At 40.5% G+C, this 23,775-nt stretch overlaps 1 protein-coding gene across 3 annotated transcripts in view; it reads right to left on the bottom strand.

Moving 5' to 3' along the window:
• Window positions 1-1,001: 1,001 nt before the first annotated feature.
• Window positions 1,002-23,775, bottom strand: part of MET (MET proto-oncogene, receptor tyrosine kinase) — a 137,209-nt gene continuing 114,435 nt past the window's right edge. For 2 of the 3 annotated variants that reach the window (XM_040411368.1, XM_040411384.1), the window contains 4 exons: window positions 23,527-23,636; window positions 6,133-6,298; window positions 4,514-4,650; window positions 1,002-3,182 (listed from right to left, as the gene is read on the bottom strand). In XM_040411368.1, coding sequence (XP_040267302.1) covers window positions 2,972-3,182; window positions 4,514-4,650; window positions 6,133-6,298; window positions 23,527-23,636 — 624 coding nt within the window. In that variant the 3' untranslated portion in view covers window positions 1,002-2,971. The remainder of the gene's footprint in view (window positions 3,183-4,513; window positions 4,651-6,132; window positions 6,299-23,526; window positions 23,637-23,775) is intronic. The other variant, XM_040411377.1, reaches the window with a different exon arrangement.

Here is a 23,775-nt window from a genome sequence, read left to right as displayed (position 1 = left end):
GGAGAGAATCCCTCATCCAAGCGTGAGAGCATCATTAAGGGACCACAGCTGCAGCCAAGTGGAGTTGATCGTGTCCATGACCCTGATTTTGTCCAGCGGATGGGGAATTGCTCCCAGAAACGCAGATGAGAGCTGAGGCGTAAAGCCACAGGAACTGTGGTACTGCACGCTTGTTGGAGAAACTCTTGTTCCGTCCACAGTTGCCAGCTTATACAGAGCAGACCCGGGTCGGTAAGACTAATCATGCACATACTTCATCACAGTTTTGGCGCCTAGGATCCTAGAGACTGAGACCAGGCCTGTAGTCAGTTATGTTTTATGTTTGTGCCAGGCCACAAGTATTGTTAACTACTCATAACAAAGACTTCACGTTTAAAGTGCCAGTTCACACCGGAATGCTGATAAGCGTCCCAACGAATTCAAGCCAGGCTATTGTGTATTCAGGAGAAACACTATAAGCACATGCTATTAGACCAGTTATTGGGGGCAATACTATAGCATTTAATAAGATTGTAAATTGTTGTGCTATACCACAGGCTAGCCCACATCGCACATCCAAATAATTGTTCCTGATTCTAGGGTAATAACAGGTACGGTGTGGCTGGTCTATTTGAGCCCGCCAGTAGGTAAATTCACTGATTTTACCCCCAGCATCCCCTGGAGGGTGCCTCACTGTACAGAACAAGGGTCTCAGCCCCCTGGCTGGGTGTCAGTAAATTTATTCGTGTGTAACCAGCATCTGTGATTGCGTTCATTACCATGTTTAAGTAAAAATACAGTTTAGGCAAAACTGGTGTTTGAGTTCTGGGGAGTCAAACCTGGTACACAGCTTACATATACACACTACATAGAAAGCTACAGAATGCCAATCTGCTAAGCTGATTTATGACCAAAGCAAATTTCAGCAGAGACTACGGGGGGGGGGGGGGGGGGGGCGAAAGTTTTGTGTCACAGTTGCACTAAGCTGTCAATGAGTATTAGACATTATGTCAGTAAGAAGGTTATGTCTGAGAACTTTAATAGCACTTGGAAACATCACAAATATTATACAATATTTTAACCATTGCACATTAACGTTATATTGTACATTGCATTAAAAATAAACATTTATTATAAAAATATAAAACTTTAACTGTCATACTTTAAATCAACATATTCAGTTACATCCCACACCAAATATCTGGACAACATTAAACAATTCCACAGGAACAAGCATGTTCTTTCAGGTCCTTTGTAATGTTATGTAATAAATGTGCTGCTCCAGTGTTCACATTCCTAATATTCTAGGATCACCAAATCTTTACATGATATACAAGTATGCTCTTCTTACATGGTGCAAACAAATGTCTGTTTTGGAAGTGCCAGCCTTTGAGAAAGGTAGTAACAAGACGAGTCCTTGTCCATGCTGGGCTTCTTCCTGGCAGCTAGTCTGGTAGTTGTAACATTTGGCTCTGTTGATAGGATTAGTGGGCTGGCCTTGCTCAACCATTTAATAGAAAGGACATGAACTGTACATCTGAATTCCAGTGTTTAATTACATATGACAAAAGAAACATATATTTAACATCATATTTATTGTACATCTCTCAGTTTCATCAGTTTTCCCCCACTGCCAAACACTCTCTAGAAAGGGGGTAGCGTCGTTTGTGCAATACACTATTCAATGTATGTGAGATCACAACATGCCCTTCACAGGCTTTACAAGAGACCTACCAGACGAAACTTATAAGGCCATGTAGTGTACATTACATTTTATATCTTGAGTCCTGAGATATGATAGCTTGAACTTTAATCCCAAATCATAAAGCTGCACTATTGAGAGATTTTCACGATAACATGTGCCTTTTCATGTATCTGTTAGGGGCACTGTGGCCATGGAGACCTTGTGTGGATTAAAGTTACCATCCACATCAATAACTAATGCCTACCTGTCTTGAATAGTGGCAGATACATGTGTATGACTATGTTGGCATTGAGTTGAATCCATGCAAAAGTGCCAACACTACAAAAAGAAACATGCAGGCCTTATCTCCCAGTAGTGCAGCTTTGGGCTTTGGGTCTAAGCATTTAAGCAACCTTATCTCAGCAGAGAAGTAAGATAACAAAACAGTTTTTAACAATTTTATACATTACACCCTGTAAGTGCCTCTCATCAATGACTTCTGGCTGATACAATCTAAGCAACTTGCCCTATGACAGATTTATGTTTTTGGTTTCCTTAAACATTTAATAATACCTGATTGCTGAAACATTTTAACTTAATTCTGCCAATTATCTTTGACTACCAAAAATGTTTGGAATTAAACAGAAATGCTACTAAAGCATCACAACACATTGACTCGGTAACAACTATGTCGCTGACATGTAATCTTGGTCCAGTATGGGTACTCAAAACATCAGCCGAGATCACGCCAAAACGTTCTACCACCTATTCACCAATTACACATTTTTATTCTTTCTTGGCCTTCCAAGTTTTAACTATGGCATCTTCATCTGTTTCTTATGAGCGTTATATTTATCATATAATTGCCATAAGCTGTAGCAATGTTATCATTCTTCTTGAACTATATATCTTTTCATTGTCCATGTTTTTCTTCCATTATTGAGGATATTGACCCACTTACTTAGGCAGCAGTATCTGCTTAGATAAAAGTGCTATACAGACAACACAAAATAAAATACGGTCACCACAATCACAAGAACAGCCATACAGTAGATTGTCCGCCTTTACTTTATGAGCTATTTTCTTTGTATTGGTGAACACATGGCAACTGAAGACTAAAAAAAAAAAAAACGTGAAAAATGTTTCTTATCTTGTACCATCTTCTGGATATCAGTCTGTAGTTGTCCTTATTTAAAAAGTTCTGCTTCTAGTGCAATAAAACAAAACACAATCCAGCGCCACCAGCGCTGACTAACACATTGAAGAAGTACATGGACAAATAGAAATCTCTTGAAGTGAAGCAAAGAATCACGTATTCAGGTTAAAATCCATGTTTTCTTCTGTCGGTAATAGAGATGGGTATGGAGCTGAACATTTTATGTTGACATATGTTGTGTTCATAAGGACATAATGCTCCCCAATGAAAGTTGAGAAGATGGAAGAAATTCTTGAGACCAGTTCAGAAAACGTTGGACGTAGCTCTGGTTTTGGATGCCAACATTTCAACATAACGTCAAATCTGTTTTGGAAAAAAATAAATATTGTTTATGGGGTCTAAAGACATTCTTACTAACCTGTGTGCTATTTTCTGTGTCTGGAAATATTATGAAATCAGCAAAACTTTCAAATTGATTAATCATGTCTAACACTGAATTGACCAATTACCACAGACCATTGATAAATGTGTTCATGACTAGATACATTATTAGTGGATTGCTTTAAGATAAACATTGTTGCTGATACTAGATAACAAAAGGCGGTACTCCCAGATTATAAATGACAAAAACATCCTCCCTCGGCAAATATATCAAAGATCTCCTCTTAAGTTAGAAGTATAGCTAGATTTCTTTCAACTCGATTTTTGTTAATAATGTGAGGCAGAGGATATTATCAACAGAATGGGACAAGTAATAATCTTTAATACTTATCTTCAAAAGTCTACAAAAGGCTGCTGGAGTTCTCCAGATCCTGCAGTCTGCCTGTTGGACCCCATTGACTATAATGGGGTATGCAGAGACCTGGCTGCTACCTGGCAAATATGTTGGGAATAGTTCAAACAAAACACGTTGTACACAAGGGTTTTGGTCTGGCTGATTCCCAACATTCTACAGTCACAGCTGAACCCAGACATATCCCCATCTTCAGCCAGGCCGCCACTCTGACATGAGCATCGGAGCATATCATGCTCCGATGCTCTCCTTTGCCCTGCACTGAATCACACAGGGAAAAGGCTTTTTCTGGAGATCCAGTGACGTACTGGGCTCTCAATGGGTAAGCTAGACAGAGGTTTCCGACCTAATAGTGAGCCTGGTGACGTCACCGTAACTAATGGGCGGGCTTTAGCGCTGCCCTAGCCTGTAAAACAGCTAGGGCGGTGCTAAAACCCACCTATTAGTGCCGGTGACATCACCGGGAACACTGCTAGGTGGAAGCCTCCACCTAGCAGTGTAAAAATATAAGCAAAAAAGCCCCTGCCCATTTAAAAAATTGAGGTTTCTAGATTGTAGGAAATGTATCTAGGTTGGGTTGCCAACTTCCCCATAGTCACCTACAATGACTATAGTCATCAGCTTAAAATGAATTTTTTATGCTCAGAACCAAATTTTCTGACCTAATATTATTATAATTTTAGTTAGGCTTTCATTCAATTTGTCAGCAAAATTAGAATTTAGAAATGTGGTTAAGTTCAGCAGTTAAAATCTTTAAATCCTAATGAACTATTACAATATTTTTAACACTTTGACAGGTTGCAGTATTATTTTTTATTAAATAAATAGTTGGGTCATATAGATATTAATATAACCAGAACATTGCAACAGCCATATGTAACATGGCGCATCTGAAACTTACAGTGCATCAGGGCAGTATTCAGGCTGCAGAAGTCTCCGTCCTTGCAATAAATATACAGTTATATCAAAAGAGTTAACATCCGCATAGGGGGGCGCTCCCCTGGTCATTAACTCCCATAGTAGTATGCCAAATGACCACTGCAAAATATAATGAGAGACATTTAGATATAGATACTTGATCACTATGTTGAATGTATTTGGCTTTAGATGTAGACATTTTTATTGCTGCCTCACATTAGTACTCCTTGCTAACGTATCACACTGATCACTGTCCTGTAATGGCGGCTTAATATTCATTACCAAAGTTGTCATTCTGGAACATTCTGTTTAATAATGTGGTAACCAGATCGTCAATGACAATCCCTTCCTGGGTTAAAAGACATCATTATGTAATTTATAATAAGCTCAAAACTGGAAAGGCCTCAATTCTGCAGGATTAGTTACTACAAACTTACAAACTGTAAGATCATAAAACCACCATGTCAGTGTCGGACCGGGGTGCCTAGGGCCCACCAGTAAAATTTATTTTGGCCCAAATGGATACATCAAATATTACCTGCTTATACAGCAGCAAGATGCTACCTGACGATTGAATATGGGGGTCCCTGCAGTGACTTTGAGAAGGTATTTCCTGGGAGAAGAAGATACTGGCGAGCTTTCCTCTATACCTAGAAGTCATCTCAGCTATCTGATCGTGTCTATAATAATAAACTGGGGAGTTTCTTTAATAATCTATCAAGTTTTTATATGAACATAGGCTGGTTGAGGTGCTGTACATTGTATATATATCTATGTAGTGCAGTAAGTCTACTGTGTTATGTGCCACTTGTGAGGGGGTGGGAGACTAGGGGCCCACCGGGGGATTCACCTATACCCCGAGAGCCAGCCCAAGCCTGCACCAAGGGCTATTTCACCTAGGTGGTTTCTGTAAGGACTGTAGATGAATATATCAGTAGATACACAAGTGAGTAATTGACATGTAACACCACTGAGAATATTGATTTACATGTAATACAATTAGATGCTATGACAGAGGTGATAAATTATTTGGCATTACTAGGAAACCTAAATATGATAAAATTAATATTCACACTTGCATAGGTACTAGGGTGAAGGAAAAAATGTAATCTTAAATTCTTTGTAACTTGTATTTTTTCTAGAAATACTGGCCATATAGGGTATAGCAATAGTGGCACATAACAAATGTCAAACAGGGCCTCAGACCTCAGAGGCCTGCAGTCACGGTGGTCAATGCTAACCTTGTGGATTGAACCCCATCCAATAACACATTGATGACTTATTCTAAGAATACGCCATTGATGTTACTCCTAATGTGTTATATTATACTCCAGGAAACCTGGCCCCTTGTGCAAATGTTACAGTTTATCTGGGCAAAACTCCAACCGCCCTAAATGAGTCGAAATACTGTACACCTTATAGGTAAATGAAAGCAATTGATTCCCCCCCCCACTATCGTTGAAGTACTGCCTACTCTCACTTTTAATTTGGCTATCAATTTATATTCCTGAAAAAAAACATTAACTCTCAACACAAAAACTGCATTAAAACTGATAAAAAGTATAGTTAAACAGTAATGAATGCAATAAATAAAATAATTACCACATCAGATTTGGTGGTGAACTTCTGGGTCTGCAGACTTTCCAGGGCCATCCACTTCACTGGCAGTTTGGCTGCGGTTTTGTTGTGAACACTGTAATATTCCTTATCATAGACATCTCGGGCAAGACCAAAATCTGCCACCTTGACAGTGAATGTTTCATCAAGCCTACAGGAGGACATTAAATTCATGACTGAATAATTTTTTCACAGCCTTGCTCTATTTCAAACCAATTTGTCTCCAACTCTTAAAGAATTCAGCATTACAAAATATTATTGCAGAACATAAGGGTAGACTTGGCGTGGTGGATTTGCCAGGAATTGTTCTGCAGGGTCTGCACGGCGAATCTGCAGCAATTTAGAGTGTAATACAAGTAGACTGGATTTTCTAAACCCAATTCTCATCTATCTATGTGGATTTAGACATGTGGAGTAGATTTTGAAATAGGCAGCACGCTCATTATGTTTTGGATTTTTTGAAGAGGCCAAAATCCACAGCAAAATCTGGAGGTAATGTACTATTGTGTATTTTGCAGCAAATTACCCATGGATCTGCAGCAAAATCCACAACTATGGATTGCAAAACCATTGGCTTTTTACTTCTTCTTTTCAGATTACATAGGAAAATCCACAAAGTAAATCCACACCAAAATCTGCATGATTCAGTGCAGATTTGTATGTTGAAACCATTGTAACGTGAGACCATAACTGTATGGAGAACTAGTAACAGGACCCAAAGCCCTAAGTCATCCTATAATAAAATAGAACTAAGATTAACGGAAATGAAGCAGCTACATACTACAGATACAGCATGCCCTTACATATTAAAGTCAGGAATAGATGAAAGCTGTAAATCACTGAGGACAGGGGCTTCTTCAGGTTTAAGTACAATACACACAGTGCACCAGAAAAATAAAATGGACACCAGGTGAGAGCGGCTCCAAAGAGGCAGCTCACCTAGATACAGGTAAAGGGCAGTACAAGACATGTAATACCACACTGTACTGTAGAGAGGTGCTACTAGACAGCCAATACTGGTGTTTGACCAGTGAAATGGCTGAGTTGACTGGTTGGGTCTTCAAGTCAATCACATGAAGCACAAGTCAGCAGTGTCTAAGGCATTTTACATTATGTTAAAAGGGTTGCCTCACTTAAGTCTGATATAAAGTTATGACTGCTCAGAAAAGACTATTGTATGTTGAAAATATTGTATTCTGAGGCCATTGTAAGTTAAAGGACCTCTGTATTTGTTCACTGACAGTGAATGGGAACACCCTGTGAGCTAAATACATCAAGGGGAACCTGTCGCCATGAGGATCTGAGCAGATCGATATATATCGATATATAGTTTTGTGGGGAAAGATTCAGCATAACTTGTCATTCATAACAAGGTGTTTGAGCGGCAGGCAGTATGTTATAGAGCATGAGGAGCTGAGCAGATCGATATACACTCACCTAAAGAATTATTAGGAACACCATACTAATACGGTGTTGGACCCCCTTTTGCCTTCAGAACTGCCTTAATTCTACGTGGCATTGATTCAACAAGGTGCTGATAGCATTCTTTAGAAATGTTGGCCCATATTGATAGGATAGCATCTTGCAGTTGATGGAGATTTGAGGGATGCACATCCAGGGCACGAAGCTCCCGTTCCACCACATCCCAAAGATGCTCTATTGGGTTGAGATCTGGTGACTGTGGGGGCCATTTTAGTACAGTGAACTCATTGTCATGTTCAAGAAACCAATTTGAAATGATTCGAGCTTTGTGACATGGTGCATTATCCTGCTGGAAGTAGCCATCAGAGGATGGATACATGTTCTCATTCTGTTTACGCCAAATTCGGACTCTACCATTTGAATTTCTCAACAGTATTCGAGACTCATCAGACCAGGCAACATTTTTCCAGTCTTCAACAGTCCAATTTTGGTGAGCTTGTGCAAATTGTAGCCTCTTTTTCCTATTTGTAGTGGAGATGAGTGGTACCCGGTGGGGTCTTCTGCTGTTGTAGCCCATCCGCCTCAAGGTTGTGCATGTTGTGGCTTCACAAATACTTTGCTGCATACCTCGGTTGTAACGAGTGGTTATTTCAGTCAACGTTGCTCTTCTATCAGCTTGAATCAGTCGGCCCATTCTCCTCTGACCTCTAGCATCCACATGGCATTTTTGCCCACAGGACTGCCGCATACTGGATGTTTTTTCCTTTTCACACCATTCTTTGTAAACCCTAGAAATGGTTGTGCGTGAAAATCCCAGTAACTGAGCAGATTGTGAAATACTCAGACCGGCCCGTCTGGCACCAACAACCATGCCACGCTCAAAATTGCTTAAATCCCCTTTCCTTCCCATTCTGACATTCAGTTTGGAGTTCAGGAGATTGTCTTGACCAGGACCACCCCCCTAAATGCATTGAAGCAACTGCCATGTGATTGGTTGACTAGATAATTGCATTAATGAGAAATAGAACAGGTGTTCCTAATAATTCTTTAGGTGAGTGTATATTGATAAATAGTGATATATAGTTTTGTGGGGAAAGATTCAGCATAACTTGTCATTCATAACAAGGTGTTTGAGCATCAGGCAGCATGTTATAGAGCAGGATGAGCTGAGCAGATTCTATATAGTTTTATGGGAAAAGATTCAGTAAATTTGTACTTTACACATTTAAATTCCTGCTCATTCTGGGCTTTGAAGACAAGGAGACGGTCCTATCAGTGCCTTTCCCTTATGACTGTGTATACAGAGAAAGCTGTCCGTCACTGATAGGACCGTCTCCTTTATTTCAAAGCCCAGAATGAGAAGAAATTTAAATGTGTAAAGTACAAATTTTACTGAATATTGTCCCATAAAACTATATAGAATCTGCTCAGCTCATCCTGCTCTATAACATGCTGCCTGACGCTCAAACACCTTGTTTGACCTGACAGGTTCCCTTTAACAGGAGCTGCCTACTTGTTACTGATAGTTTGTTACACTGTATCACATTCTGAATCCAGGCTGTTAGGTGCCGCCACATGTGCAGGTTTTAGATGCAGTCTTGGAAAACAAGACCAGGAGTGGAGTGAGAGAGAAAGTATCTGTCCTGTATACTTTCCCTCCTTTTTTGATCCACTCTTGACTTTGGCTTCAAAAACTGCATAAAACACCTGACAGTATGGCCCTACTCTCATAGAGCATTGCCTGAATCGTATCCACTTTTCAACAGTGAGCAATAAGTTTGCTGCCTCTGAGTGTGCTGCCGGATCTCATTCACTGACAACAAACAAGTATCTTAAAAAATGGACAGGAACTGAAGCACAAAATTTATTAGAATATGACATCAGTGTTCCTGAGCACTCCACAAATAAGTAAATCAAGTAGCAATCCGTTAATGTTAGAACACGTTTTAGCTGGAAGTTGAAACCTACTCATAAATGCAGTTATTGCTTAAGATCATACAGGATGAGAACTGTTCATATGTGTGTAATTTTATTATTAGCATCACTGTATTCAGGCTAATGAAAACTAAGAAATATGACACAGGAAATACAATTATAATTTAGTATAAAGCAGAGAAACCTGTGAACTTATTAACATTCATCTTCATGATAAAATCATGTGGCTGTATGATGGGAAATTTATATTGTTCTTTCCGTTGATAAAACTAAAAATATTTTTTTGTGTGGAATGCCTTAAAATCTAAAAGATTCTTAACACATGGTCATGGCAACTCAGCACTTTTACATATTAACCCCTTGGATTCAGGATGCAGCCAATTTTTCCTCCCCGCATTCAAATTCATTTTTTTCTATTATGTTTTTCTAGTTGAAAACCCCCCAAAAAACATAAAATTTTTATTTTTCCTTCCACAGAGCTGTGTGAGGGATCATTTTTTGCTGGGCAAGCTGTAGTTTTGCCTGGTACAATTTTGCGGAACATCCCTTTTTATTTAATGTTTTTAGGAGCATTGTTGGAAAAAACACCCAGCAAATTGCAGCAATAATAATGATGTTTATAATTTTTATTATTTATTTATTTTTATATATAAATTTGGAAAAGGGATGATTTACATTTTTAAAATGTTTGTGTTTTTTATATTTTTCAGTTATACATAACAGAAAAAAATAGTCCTGTTGACAGGACTATTTTTTCTGTCATGTATAACGGAACCAAACGGAACCGTTATGTATCCCCATAGACATGTATTAGGACGGAGCAAAACGGAATGCCTCTTAACCACCTCAGCTCCCCTAGCTTAAACCCCCTTAATGACCAGACCACTTTTTACAATTCTGCACTACACTAGTTTTGCGGTTTATTGCTCGGTCATATAACTTACCACCCAAATGAATTTTACTTCCTTTTCTTCTCACAAATACAGCTTTCTTTTGGTGGTATTTGATTGCTGCTAAGATTTTTAATTTTTCCGATATTAATCAAAATAGGCCGCAATTTTCTCAAAAAAAGTGTATTTTTAACTTTCTCTGGCTAAATTGTTCAAATATAATTACATTTCTATACAAGTTTGTGTCAGAATTTATTGTGCTACATGTCTTTGATAAAAAAAAATCCAATAAGTGTATATTTATTGGTTTGCGCAAAAGTTATAGCATTTACAAACTATGGTACAAAAATTTGAATTTCCGCATTTTGAAGCAGCTCTGACTTTCTGAGCACCTGTCATGTTTCTTGAGGTGCTAGAATGCCAGGATAGTATAAATACCCCCCAAATGACCCAATTTTAGAAAGAAGACACCCCAAAGTATTCGCGGAGGGGCATGGTGATTTAATGTATGATTTAATTTTTTTTCACAAGTTAGCGGAAAATGACACTTTCTGAGAAAAAAATTAAATAAATAAAGTTTCCATTTCTGCTAACTTCTGGCAAAAAAAAAAAAAAATCTCCCACGGACTCACTATGCCCCTCAGTGAATACCTTGGGGTGTCTACTTTCCGAAATGGGGTCATTTGTGGGGTGTGTTTACTGTTCTGGCATTTTGGGCAGGGCTAAATTGTGAGCAACCCTGTAAAGCCTAAAGGTACTCGTTGGACTTTCGGCCCCTTTACGCACCTAGGCTGCAAAAAAGTGTCACACATGTGGTATCGCCGTACTCAGGAGAAGTAGGGCAATGTGTTTTGGGGTGTATTTTTACATATACCCATGCTGGGTGAGAGAAATATCTCTGTAAATTGACAACTTTGTATACATTTTTTAAAAAGTTGTCATTTACAGAGATATTTCTCACACACAGTATGGGTATATGTAAAAATACACCCCAAAACACATTGCCCTACTTCTCCTGAGTACGGCGATACCACATGTGTGACACTTTTTTGCAGCCTAGGTGCACAAAGGGGCCCAAATTCCAATGAGTACCTTTAGGATTTCACAGGGCATTTTTTACGCATTTGGATTCCAAACTACTTCTCACGCTTTAGGGCCCCTAAAATACCAGGGCAGTATAAATACCCCACAAGTGACCCCATTTTGGAAAGAAGACACCCCAAGGTATTCTGTGAGGGGCTTGGCGAGTTCCTAGAATAGGAACGGAAAATGCAAATGTGATCGCACACTGCATCCAGCACTCTGCCCTCCATGCTGGATGAGACATTGGTTTATATTTTGGCCAAAGCATAGTAAGCCACTCACCGCGTCAAGGTCGTCTCAATTTCAGTTCCTAGAATATTTTCTTTTGGCACAAGTTAGCGGAAAATGATTTTTTTATTTTATATATTTTTTTCTCTTAGGCTACATTCACACTTGCGTTAGGAGCGGATCCGTTCAGAATGGATCCGTCTGCATGACTGTTTATTTTCAGATCTGATTTTTCACTTTGTGAAAACTCAGATCCAACAGTATATTCTAACACAGAGGCGTTCCCATGGTGATGGGGACGCTTCAAGTTAGAATATACTAAAATAACTGTGTACATGACTGCCCCCTGCTGCCTGACAGGTGCTGCCAGGCAGCAGGGGGCAGGACCCCCCTCCCTCCCTCCCCTGTATTTAACTCATTGGTGGCCAGTGCAGCCGGCCCCCCTCCCTCCCCTATATTTAACTCATTGGTGGCCAGTGCGGCCGCCCCCCCCCTCTGTTTTTAACTCATTGGTGGCCAGTGCGGCCGGCCCCCCCTCCCTCCGTTTTCAACTCATTGGTGGCCAGTGCCGACCCCCCTCCCTCCCCCCTTGTTTTTAACTCATTGGTGGTCAGTGCGGCCGGCCCCCCCTCCCTCCCCTCCCTGTTTTTAACTCATTGGTGGCCAGTGCGGCCGCCCCCCCCTCCCTCCCCCCCTAATTAAAATGACCGACCCCCATCATTGGTGGCAGCGGAGAGTTCTGATCGGAGTCCCAGTTTAATCGCTGGGACTCCGATCGGTAACCATGGCAACCAGGACGCTACTGCATTCCTGGCTGCCATGGTTACTTAGCAATTTTAGAAGCATTATACTTACCTGCGATGTCTGTGACCGGCCGGGCGCTCCTCCTACTGGTAAGTGAAAGGTCTGTGCTATAAGCAATGCACCGCACAGACCTTTCACTTACCAGTAGGAGGAGCGCCCGGCAGGTCACAGACATCGCAGGTAAGTATAATGCTTCGAAAATTGCTAAGTAACCATGGCAACCAGGACTGCAGTAGTGTCTTGGCTGCCATGGTAACCGATCGGAGCCCCAGCGATTAAACTGGGACTCCGATCGGAACTCTCCGCTGCCACCAATGATGGGGGGTCGGTCATTTTAATTAGGGGAGGAGGGGGGGCCGGCCGCACTGGCCACCACTAACGTGTGACAAAAAATAAAATTTTACATGAACTCGCCATGCCCCTCACGAAATACCTTGGGGTGTCTTCTTTCCAAAATGGGGTCACTTGTGGGGTATTTATACTGCCCTGGTATTTTAGGGGCCCTAAAGTGAGAGAAGTAGTTTGGAATACAAATGCGTAAAAAATGCCCTGTGAAATCCTAAAAGTACTCATTGGAATTTGGGCCCCTTTGTGCACCTAGGCTGCAAAAAAGTGTCACACATGTGGTATCGCCGTACTCAGAAGAAGTAGAGCAATGTGTTTTGGGGTGTATTTTTACATATACCCATGCTGGGTGAGAGAAATATCTCTGTAAATGACAACTTTTCCCATTTTTTTATACAAAGTTGTCAATTTACAGAGATATTTCTCTCACCCAGCATGGGTATATGTAAAAAGACACCCCAAAACACATTGCCGTACTTCTCCTGAGTATGGCGATACCACATGTGTGACACTTTTTTGCAGCCAAGATGCGCAAAGGGGCCGAAAGTCCAACGAGTACCTTTTAGGAGGGCATTTTTAGGCATTTGGATTCCAGACTTCTTCTCACGCTTTAGGGCCCCTAAAATGCCAGGGCAGTATAAATACCCCACATGTGACCCCATTTTGGAAAGAAGACACCCCAAGGTATTCCGTGAGGGGCATGGCGAGTTCATAGAAGATTTTTTTTTTGGCACAAGTTAGCGGAAATAGATTTTTTTTTGTTTTTTTCTCACAAAGTCTCCCTTTCCGCTATTTGGCATTTGAGGGTCTCCGCAATCATTACATGTATGGCCAGCATTAGGAGTTTCTGCTATTCTCCTTAGGCCTCATGCACACGACCGTTGTTTGGGTCCGCATCCGAGCCGCCGTTTTGCGGCCCCATGCTGTCCGCATCCGTGGCTCCGTTCCGCGGCCCCGCTAAAAAAATATAACATGTCCTATGCGGACAAGTATAGGCATTTATATTTCCGGCGCCCGTTCCGTTCCGCAAATTGTGGAAGTCAACACGGGCGCCTTCCGTTTTTTGCACATCCGCGGTTTGCGGACCGCAAAATATGGCACGGTTGTGTGCATGAGGCTTTATATTGAGCATACGGGTAATGCGTTTTTTTTTTTTCGTTCAGCCTCTGGGCTGAAAGAAAAAATGAACGGCACAGATTTCTTCATTCGCATCGATCAATGTGGATGAAAAAATCTCTGCCAAAAAATGTGCAAAAAAAAAAAAAGCTGCGATCGCTAATAAAGATCCAAAAAGCTCAAAAGTGATCTTTATAGCACCGCAGCGATTTTACTGTGTTTTTGCAGTGATCAGAAAAAAAAAATTCGGTCACTGCGGTGGGGCAGACTGAACGCAAGTGTGCGCACAAGATCAGGCCTGATCCGGCGAACACTGCGTTTTTTTTGGAGCCTAAGGTGACCCTAATGTACTGATATAGATCTGATTGGAATCAGTCTTGATCACTTACAGATACTATATAGTACTAGTGCTGATTAGCGACAGCGATGACGCTAATCAGCACCTAATCAGTGACTGCGGTGCGGTGGGCGCTAACTACCTAACAAGTAGCTAACTAACTGGCGGTGATAAGGGACCCTTAGGCCCCATTCACACGTCTGCAATTCTGTTCCGCATTTCGCGGAACGGAATTGCGGACCCATTCATTTCTATGGGGACAGACTTTGTCCCGCTCGGATCCGGAATTGCGGATCTGCACTTCTGGGTCTGCACTTCCGTTCCGCAAAAATATAGAACATGTCCTATTCTTGTCCGCAATTGCAGACAAGAAAAGGCATTTTCTATATAGTTCTGGCAATGTGCGGATCCGCAAAATGCGGAAAGCACATTGCCGGTGTCCGTGTTTTGCGGATCCGCAAAACACATACGGACGTCTGAATGGAACCTTACAGGGGGTGATCAATGACAGGGGGGTGATCAGGGAGTCTATATGGGGTGATCAGGGGTTAATAAGTGACAGGGGGGGGGGGTGTAGTGTAGTGTGGTGCTTGGTGCTACTTACAGAGCTTTTAGACCAACCTATAAGAAAAAAACTCAAATTGGGTATATAGATACACTGGGGTCTAGTATGATATACTGAGCCAACCAACAAAAAAAACAATAACCCCATATAGAATAAGAGAGCACACATAAAATATATGTAGGTTATTAAAGACACATTAAATGACAATAAATATAACATAAAGGCACAGAGTAAAGGGGGTGGTGGTGCGCCCCATGTGGTGGGACCAAAATCAACCTCCCTCACATATACCGGACTAACAGGGAAAAGGGGGTCACAGACATTGGGTATAAAGCTGCATACTAATGGGAGAGCTGTAAGTTCCCCCAAAGTAACCTATAACCATGTGTATGCTACATACAATAATACAAAAAAGTCAATGTGGTCACACACAGCACAAGTACCCCCCAATGGTAACATAGATGGCAATCCGATAAATGCGGATTACCAAATAGTAACACAATCAAGGGCAGAGCAGGAATGCTGTGTGTAAGCAATAAATCATACTGAATTAACAAAGTAACAATGCATGAAACAAAAACACAAATTACCCATGGTATGCCGGAACCCAAGGTCTGTGACCAGAGCTGCACCTCGACGCGCGTTTCGCCGAGAAAGGCTTCGTTAGTCCGGTATATGTGAGGGAGGTTGATTTTGGTCCCACCACATGGGGTGCACCACCACCCCCTTTACTCTGTGCCTTTATGTTATATTTATTGTCATTTAATGTGTCTTTAATAAACGACATATATTTTATGTGTGCTCTCTTATTCTATATGGGGTTATTGTTTTTTTTGTTTTTTTTGGTTGGCTACTTACAGAGCTGCCTGTGTCCTCTGGTGGTCGATCCAAGCAAAAGGGACCACCAGAGGACCAGGTAGCAGGTATATCAGACGCTGTTAACAAAACAGCGTCTAATATACCTTTCTGATGTTAAAAAATCGCATCTACAGCCTGCCAGCGAATGATCGCCGCTGGCAGGCTGTAGATCAACTCGTTTACCTTGCGATCCTGTGAACGCGCGCTCCTGTGAGCGCACGTTTACAGGAAATCTCGCGAGATGACGTGCCGATGCGTCCAGGAGGAATAACCCGGCCGCCCGCAGGACGCATCCCTGCGTTAGGGAGTTGGTTAAAGGCTTCCATTTTGCATTCCGCCCAAAAATTCCATTATATTCCGTTATAACTTTTTTATAACAGAACCTATAATGGAATTCCGTAACGCCAATGTGAACCCGCCCTAATACATATTACTAATACATATAACTGGTTTGAGTATACCAGTAATATACATTAGCTTTGTAAGCATACAGCCACTCTTCTCATGGTAAGGCTATAGTTAGTAGTGTATATGATATGTACAAGATATGAGACATCTCTGCATGCTGATATCTAGTCCGGTCAATCAAGGTGAGGGGGGAGTGTGTAGAGCACAGGGGTGTTACAAAAGCAATGCTCCAAGGATTCAGCCGTGCCCTCTGGTGCTCCAACATGCTAATTTGAATATGAATAAAAACACAGATATCTCTGCAGTTGTTTCGTTGTTTCACATACAGACAAAAGAAAGGTGTCGTTTTAATCAGCATCATCAACCCTACCAGGCAGTATACCATGTTTAATAGTGTTGACCATGCTGACAGAGGCTCTTTAAAATACTTGTATGACTTAGGTTTTGCAGGGAAAAAATAATTTCTTTTATTGGTGTGTTTTTATGTTAATTTGCTGGGGGTTTGAGTGAAGGAAAATAAAAGTACACGTAACATGCTGTTTTTTCTGTAGGTATACTGTACCTGGCACAGTATATTTAATTAATGTGCTTAAAACAATCCACATCCCTGAATAGGGGAGGTTTGGCCATAGAGCTTACAGGGAAACTTCCCGGTGGGCCGATACCCAGGGGGGCCGCCTGGGCCTTCCTCACGGCCGTCCAGTAGAAGTTTTTGGGGATGTATTTTGTGCTTCTGGCGGCAGTATTTTGTGATGGACTGTGGTGTTTGGCTCAGTTGGGGTAGTATAATGTGCCACAATATGGTATTGCTGGCCCTGACTACTTGTGTTCAGTGTCGGACTGGGGTGCTTAGGGCCCACCAGTAAAATTTATTTTGGGGGCCCACCAAAGGGATACATTCATATATACCTGCTCACACAGCAGCAAGATGCTACCAGATGATTGAATATGGGGGTCCCTGCAGTGACTTTGAGAAGGTAGGTCCTGGGGAGAAGAGGATACTGGCTAGCTTTCCTCTATACCAAGAAGTCATCTCAGCTATATGATCAAGTCTATAATATTAAACTGGGGAGTTTCTTCAATAATCCATCAATTTTTTATATTTTTTATATGAACATAGGCTGGTAGAGGTGCTGTACAGTATGTAGTGCAGTAAATCTACTGTGCTATGTGCCACTTGTGCAGGGGGTGGGAGACTAGGGGACCACCTTGCTCAGGGGCCCACTGGGGGATTCATCTGTATCCCTGTGGGCCAGTCTGGGCTTCCTTCTGTTGGCCCTGCCTTGCATCTATTTGGACCCCACTACAAAACAGGGCCACTTTTAGTACTTTTTCCAGGGCCAAAGCATGAATACATAAATTCAAAGGTCAAAATTTTCCAGAGGTGTCTCCATTAGACAGACAACACTTGATATAATGAAGTAGGAAGGCTAGGAAAGGGAAAACAAGTTGCAAACCATGTTCAAATGCGGCTATAACGCAATCTTGGAATATATTCTACCTATGTATGAGCCTCATCTGCTGCTGTGTCCCTTAGTGTATTGTATCTCCCAGTGAAGAAAAATAACTAAAGCAATAACATTAAGCTACTGTAGGAAAGCGCAAGGGGCCGTCATTGACGGAAGATATGTGTCACCGTGGTTCCTGGCCTCGGTGAGGTAAGAGTCGATAATTTTAAGTGTCAGCGGCAGCTAGTGCTGACTGACACTTTTGGTTATTTAGTGTGGCTATAAAGCCGATCCGGGCCGGCTCTTACTGGGAGCAGCCAAAGTGCAGGGTGGGTGGCTGTTCCCCACGTTCCAGGCCGGGTTTTGGTTAGCGATATAAAACCCAGCCAGCAGTCTCGGCTGGGTGTGGATTATCCTCCATTTCACAGTGAATCTGTGGAGTCTCTGTGCTTTGGTATCTGCATGATGTGTGCCGTACTAAAGGGCTGAGAGACGCATTGCTGGGAAGCAGGCCCTAAAGCCTGTTGGCAACTGCTACTGCCAAAACCGCTGACAAGGTGAATGCCTTTTGTTCTGTGGATTTGCCCTGGTGTGAATGAACACCAAGACGACGAACTGTCATTTTTGTTTATGTGTGAATAAACCCTGCACTGTTTAAGTCAAAGACTTTGTTTTTGCCTCTGTACTGCGTCCGCTAATCTGCCTACCAGAGCGAATCCCCATCACATCGTCAAACCAGCTGCAAATAGTGTCTAAAACATATGATAAGTGCAGTGTAAAAGCATGTACTCCACCAGAATTCTGGTGCATTTAGCTTAGTAAGTCTCCCCCATTCTACAGTATTTTCTAATAGATATATAGATCTTTGCCAGTTTATTGGGCTGTATTATAATAGTCTATGTGTGTAATGAAAATGTAGCATCATAGTGCCCCTATTGGATTGGAGGCTACATTGCTGACTATAAAGTGTAACTAATTGCAGCACTATCATATACTTTGCAATAGACGGGCATTTAGACAACTGTAACTAAAGCAATATCTGTGAGAGGGGAGTGGATCATGGGAACAGTAGTCCTTTACAATAGTAACCCCACCCACAGCAAGCCCTGGCAGCATCAAAGCAAAAATGCAACACAGAACTGGGCAAGATAATGAAAATGATAAAAAATTACTTCTGAGCTATGCTGGCATCACCTATTGAGCATTCACTCACAAATAGGCCCTTTTTGTATTTGCTATAAGCTAGGGAATCCCCTTTACAGAAAGGTTTTTCTATAACAGTGAAGTAATAGAATTGCATATGATTTGAGATTAAATCTATTGTATATATTTAACTCTAGACTAATTAACAGAGTTTTCATAGATTTTCATAGAGTTTAGCCTAGAGCCGGACGCTATATAAATAAAGGAAAAAACCCTTAATCACCTTTTCTATGTCCCGCCACCCCTGCGCTGTGCTGTGGTCCTAGTTGTTCCAGTCCTCACTGTTCCTGCAGATGTCATTGTGCCATTCATCATTTACTTCACTACTGCAGCCAATCCATGGCCGCAGCTGTCATATGTGCATGAATGGCATGTGACTGCTAAGGCAAGTGACTGGCAACAGCAATTGGAAGAGAAAGTGATTGATAGACATGATATCATCGCTGCAGAATCGGGGGGGGGGGGGGGGGCACAGCACCTGGGACCACAGCTTTGGAGTGGCAGGACACAGACAAGGTGAATAAAGGTTTTCTCCTTATAATATATAGTACCCTGCTCTGGACCAAGTTACAAAAATCTTGTGAAAAACTCTAAAACAACACTTCAGAAAGAACTAATATTAGCTCTGCTCCATCTGTAGTCCTCAACCAACATAGAAACTTTTGTGCTGTTATAATGAATGTCTATTTAGTAACATATTCTTCCAGGTCACAGTAAAAGCAATGTAACATTTCTAATGTGTTGTTCTCTACATTATAGATTACGTTACACTGCTGCAGCATAGACTTCTCCTGTTTGCCATTTGACCTATTCACTTTAACTTTAATTTACAGCTCTATGGCGTTAAAATCATTATGTCATAGTAAATTTAAAGACTTTTTAAGTACAATGACCTGCCTTTAATTAAATGTGGATTTTATTGCTACAAGTCGAAATGAGAAATGACTCAGACATGGCATCAATCATCTAAGAATTACAAATACATCTATAAAGAAGGGGTAGACTGGACGGTGCAGGAAACATTTCTACAAGGACAAAAAGGAAATGCAGAATTGCATCTTTCTAATAAATGTCTCATGTGTTTATTCTATCTATCTATCATCTATCTATCTAATATCTATCTATCTATCTAATATCTATCTATCTATCTATCTATCTATCTAATATCTATCTATCTATCTATCTATCTATCTATCTATCTATCTATCTAATATCTATCTATCTATCTATCTATCTATCTATCTATCTAATATCTATCTATCTAATATCTATCTATCTATCTATCTATCTATCTATCTATCTATCTATCTAATATCTATCTATCTATCTATCTATCTATCTATCTCATATCTATCTATCTTCTATCTATCTATCTATCTATCTATCTATCTATCTATCTATCTATCTATCTATCTAATATCTATCTATCTAATATCTATCTATCTATCTAATACATATCTATCTATCTATCTATCTATCTAATCTACCTATCTTGTTTATCTATCTATCTATCTATCTATCTATCTATCTATCTATCTATCTATCATCTCAATTTATCTAGTTTTATCACTGTTTCTCTATGGGCAAAAGGACGTGAGACATTGCATTGATAGCAACTGCAATATTTGTGTTGGTGAAGTTTTATAATGTTATCCTGACTTGCAATTTACCACATTCAATGATTCATAAAGAAGTACATAGCTTAGTTCTCCTTATTGCTAGATGGGTAAAACCAACATTTAGATCTGCACTATAAATAACCTGAATGCCAGATCAGCTTCCTAAATATCCCCTGAAAGAAATGTGCTTTGTTTGACTGGATATCCTTTTTTAGAGGCCATACACATTTCCTGGAATAAATATTTTCCCTCTGGGATAAAAATTGACACATAAAGCTATGTCTGTGCCTTTGCTATGCCCAAACGTCTCTTCTGGTCTGGTCTTCTGAACTTTGAAGCCTTAAATGCATTTGTATATGAGAGAGAGAGAGAGAGAGAGAGAGAGAGAGAAATTATGAATAATAAAAGGGAGAGAGGTAAGAGAGAAAAAGAGTCCTTCGAGACCTCAAAGTGTCATACAGAAATTTTAAAGCCAATAGGAGCATTCTTGATTCAGGTAGAATTTATCTGGATTCGAATTGAATCAGTTGACTTTTAAGTGATTTGTCCATCCCTAGTGCTCAATGTCTATGTGCAGTGTCCAGTAGACCTAGACGTTTACTTCTGAGTCTTTTCCGCCATGATGGCCTTAATATTTCAACCTGATGTGACAAACTGGAAGGTAACTAATGTGGTCAATTGCTTTTGGCAATTAGAATCATTTCCTAAAATTATGCCATCACTTTTCTGATAGGGAATCAAACCCAGCACCTTATTTCCCTGAAAGGTCTGCATTTGTCTCTTCCTGACTGGATTAAAGCGCTGCATTGTATGTAAGTCTACCAGAATAGTAAACTGGCTATTTTTTTCCGTTGCGGAGTTCACTGTACACAATCATTTTATATTTTATTAGTTGAGACATTTTCGGGTGCGCAATACCAATTATGCTTATTTTTATTGTTTATTTTTATGTATTAACTTTGGAAAGGGGGTGAATTGAAATTGATATTTTTGTCTTAAATTTTTTGTATTCAGATATTTTTTATTAAGTTTTTGGCAATACGAAACAAAAAACAAAAAAGGATACAAAAAATAAAAACATCCCCCCATAACCCCTCCCCCAAGCTCTTTGTGTGCAGTCCAGTCCATAAAAAGTATCATCCAGGTAAATGCTGTGTCGATTGCAGAACTTCACTGTAAAACAAGCTAGGTCCACTGCAGAAAGAGCAAACCCCTCTAAATTACGCACTTTATTCCATGCAGTTCCATACAGGTAAGTATATATTCACAAGGGACACATTGGGGGAGATTTATCAAACTGGTGTAAAGTAGAACTGGCTTAGTTGCCCATACCAACCAATTAGATTCCATGTTTAATTTTCCACAGCTCCTTTAGAAAATGAAAGGTGGAATATGATTAGTTGCTATGGGCAACTGAGCCAGTTCTACTTTACACCAGTTTGATAAATCTCCCTCATTGTGTCTACAAAGAAATTTGAAATATAACATGAATTCGACTAATAGTAGGAGGACCATCTACCACTACTCATGCGTCTTCCCTAATCCGTCTTCTTCCCTAAAGTATTAATGACAAGAGCTCCCATTCATCCTCATAACCTAAGATAAAGTGGAAGTATCAATCCATTATCCCCATATAGCTCCCCTTTTTTGATAAATATTTTTAAAAGTATTTCTTTAACTTTTTTAACTGTATTTTTTAGTCCCTTTATGTGATCTTCCGATCCCTTGACCAAAGACTATGGGATTTTCACTGGCTTACTGTTCAGCCTTCTCAGTCTTTTGGCAATGATGGCCTCGATATATTATCCTGCTGTAACAAACTGGAAAGTAACTGATCTTTATGTGGTCAAATTTGCTTTTGGCAATCAGAAGTATTGCCTAAAATTATGCCATTACATTTCTAATAAGGAAACAAACCCAGCAACTTATTTCTCTGAAAGGTCTACCAAAACGTATACATGCATTTGTCTCTTCCTTATTGGATTACGGCACTGCATTGTACTTAAATCTACCAGAACAGATCTGCAGCCAACAAATGTGCCCTTCAATTTCTATTGCCTTCCATAAAAATGGAAAATTCTTTTTAAAAGGGTTTTCCGAGATTTAAATACTGATGACCTATCCTCTGGGCGGTATGGAGCTGTGCTTGGTAAGCACGGAGAAGGCCGTGGTGCTCACAGGAGCACAGGGGCCTTCTCAAACAGCTGATCGGTGGGTGTCGGACCCCCGCCTATAAATACTGATGACCTATCCAGAGGATAGGTCATCAGTATTAAAATCTTGGAAAACTCTTTTAAGACTGGTCTTTTTACTTTTCAAGGATCTTTTGGTATCACATACCCCAATGTCCCATCCTCTCCTCTGACTAAAGAAAATATATAGCTCCCAGAATCCACCTAAATTCTTTGGTGCTCAAGCTTTCTTACATTCAGTTATAACACTGTGGAACTTGCTCCCCACCCCAGTCTGAGAGGCTCCATCCATGGGAATTTGTTTTACAGACCTATGGGAATTATTAGGAGCTGTTATATGTACTAGTGACATTTTATGTGAAATGCTTTAATTCCTAGTTGTGAAAGTGCTATACAGTGATGAAATCTAGGATGTCTCACTAACAATAGGTATTGCTGATTGTGTCTTACATTTTTACTTATTGATGTACAACCCTCTCCAGTAGATATGCCAGATGTGTTTTTTAAAGTATTTTGTAACAATTTTTACCGCTTGTGGGCTTTTAATTATTCTTTGAAGGGGTTGTAACATTCCCCTGTACTGGCCACCAGTGTGTTGTCTGTAGTAAATAAAGCAGTATCTGGTATGTAAGGACTTGAATATGGGTGGCAGTGGCGCAGTGGGACAGCATAGTCCAGAGTTGGGAAAGCACCCAATGATAATAATAATGCTGCAGGCTGTGTTTAGTAATCTCCCAACTTGGCAGGACGAGAAGCACACAAGAGGTTAGTAGACCAATAGGATGAATCCTTCTTCCACTGTGGGCAGGCATGGACATCTCCATCATATACCGAACATACGCAATGATTTACACCTCCTGAACCATGCAAGATTGGAAAATTGATATGGATATGAAAAATGATTAAAAGACTTCTGCATTACTTACATGCAATTCCTTGCTGCCAGGTCTCTATGTACAAACTTTTTGCTCGCTAAATATTCCATCCCCTTAGCAACTTGTAGGCCAAATCCTATGAGATCTTTCACTGTTGGGTTCTGAAATAAAACATTAGTATATGCATTTTATTCCAATGAACATAGAATACATTTTAAATATGTAACAATTGTTCAGCTCTGTCTGAATGCAATTTTCCATGTCTATAAAGACTACTATCTTAGCAGCAAACTGTTCCTG

The sequence above is a fragment of the Bufo bufo genome, chromosome 1, assembly GCF_905171765.1.
Source record: "Bufo bufo chromosome 1, aBufBuf1.1, whole genome shotgun sequence".
Lineage (NCBI taxonomy): Eukaryota > Metazoa > Chordata > Amphibia > Anura > Bufonidae > Bufo > Bufo bufo.
Note: the sequence above shows the minus strand (reverse complement) of the source record. Positions and strands in the feature narration are given on the sequence as shown.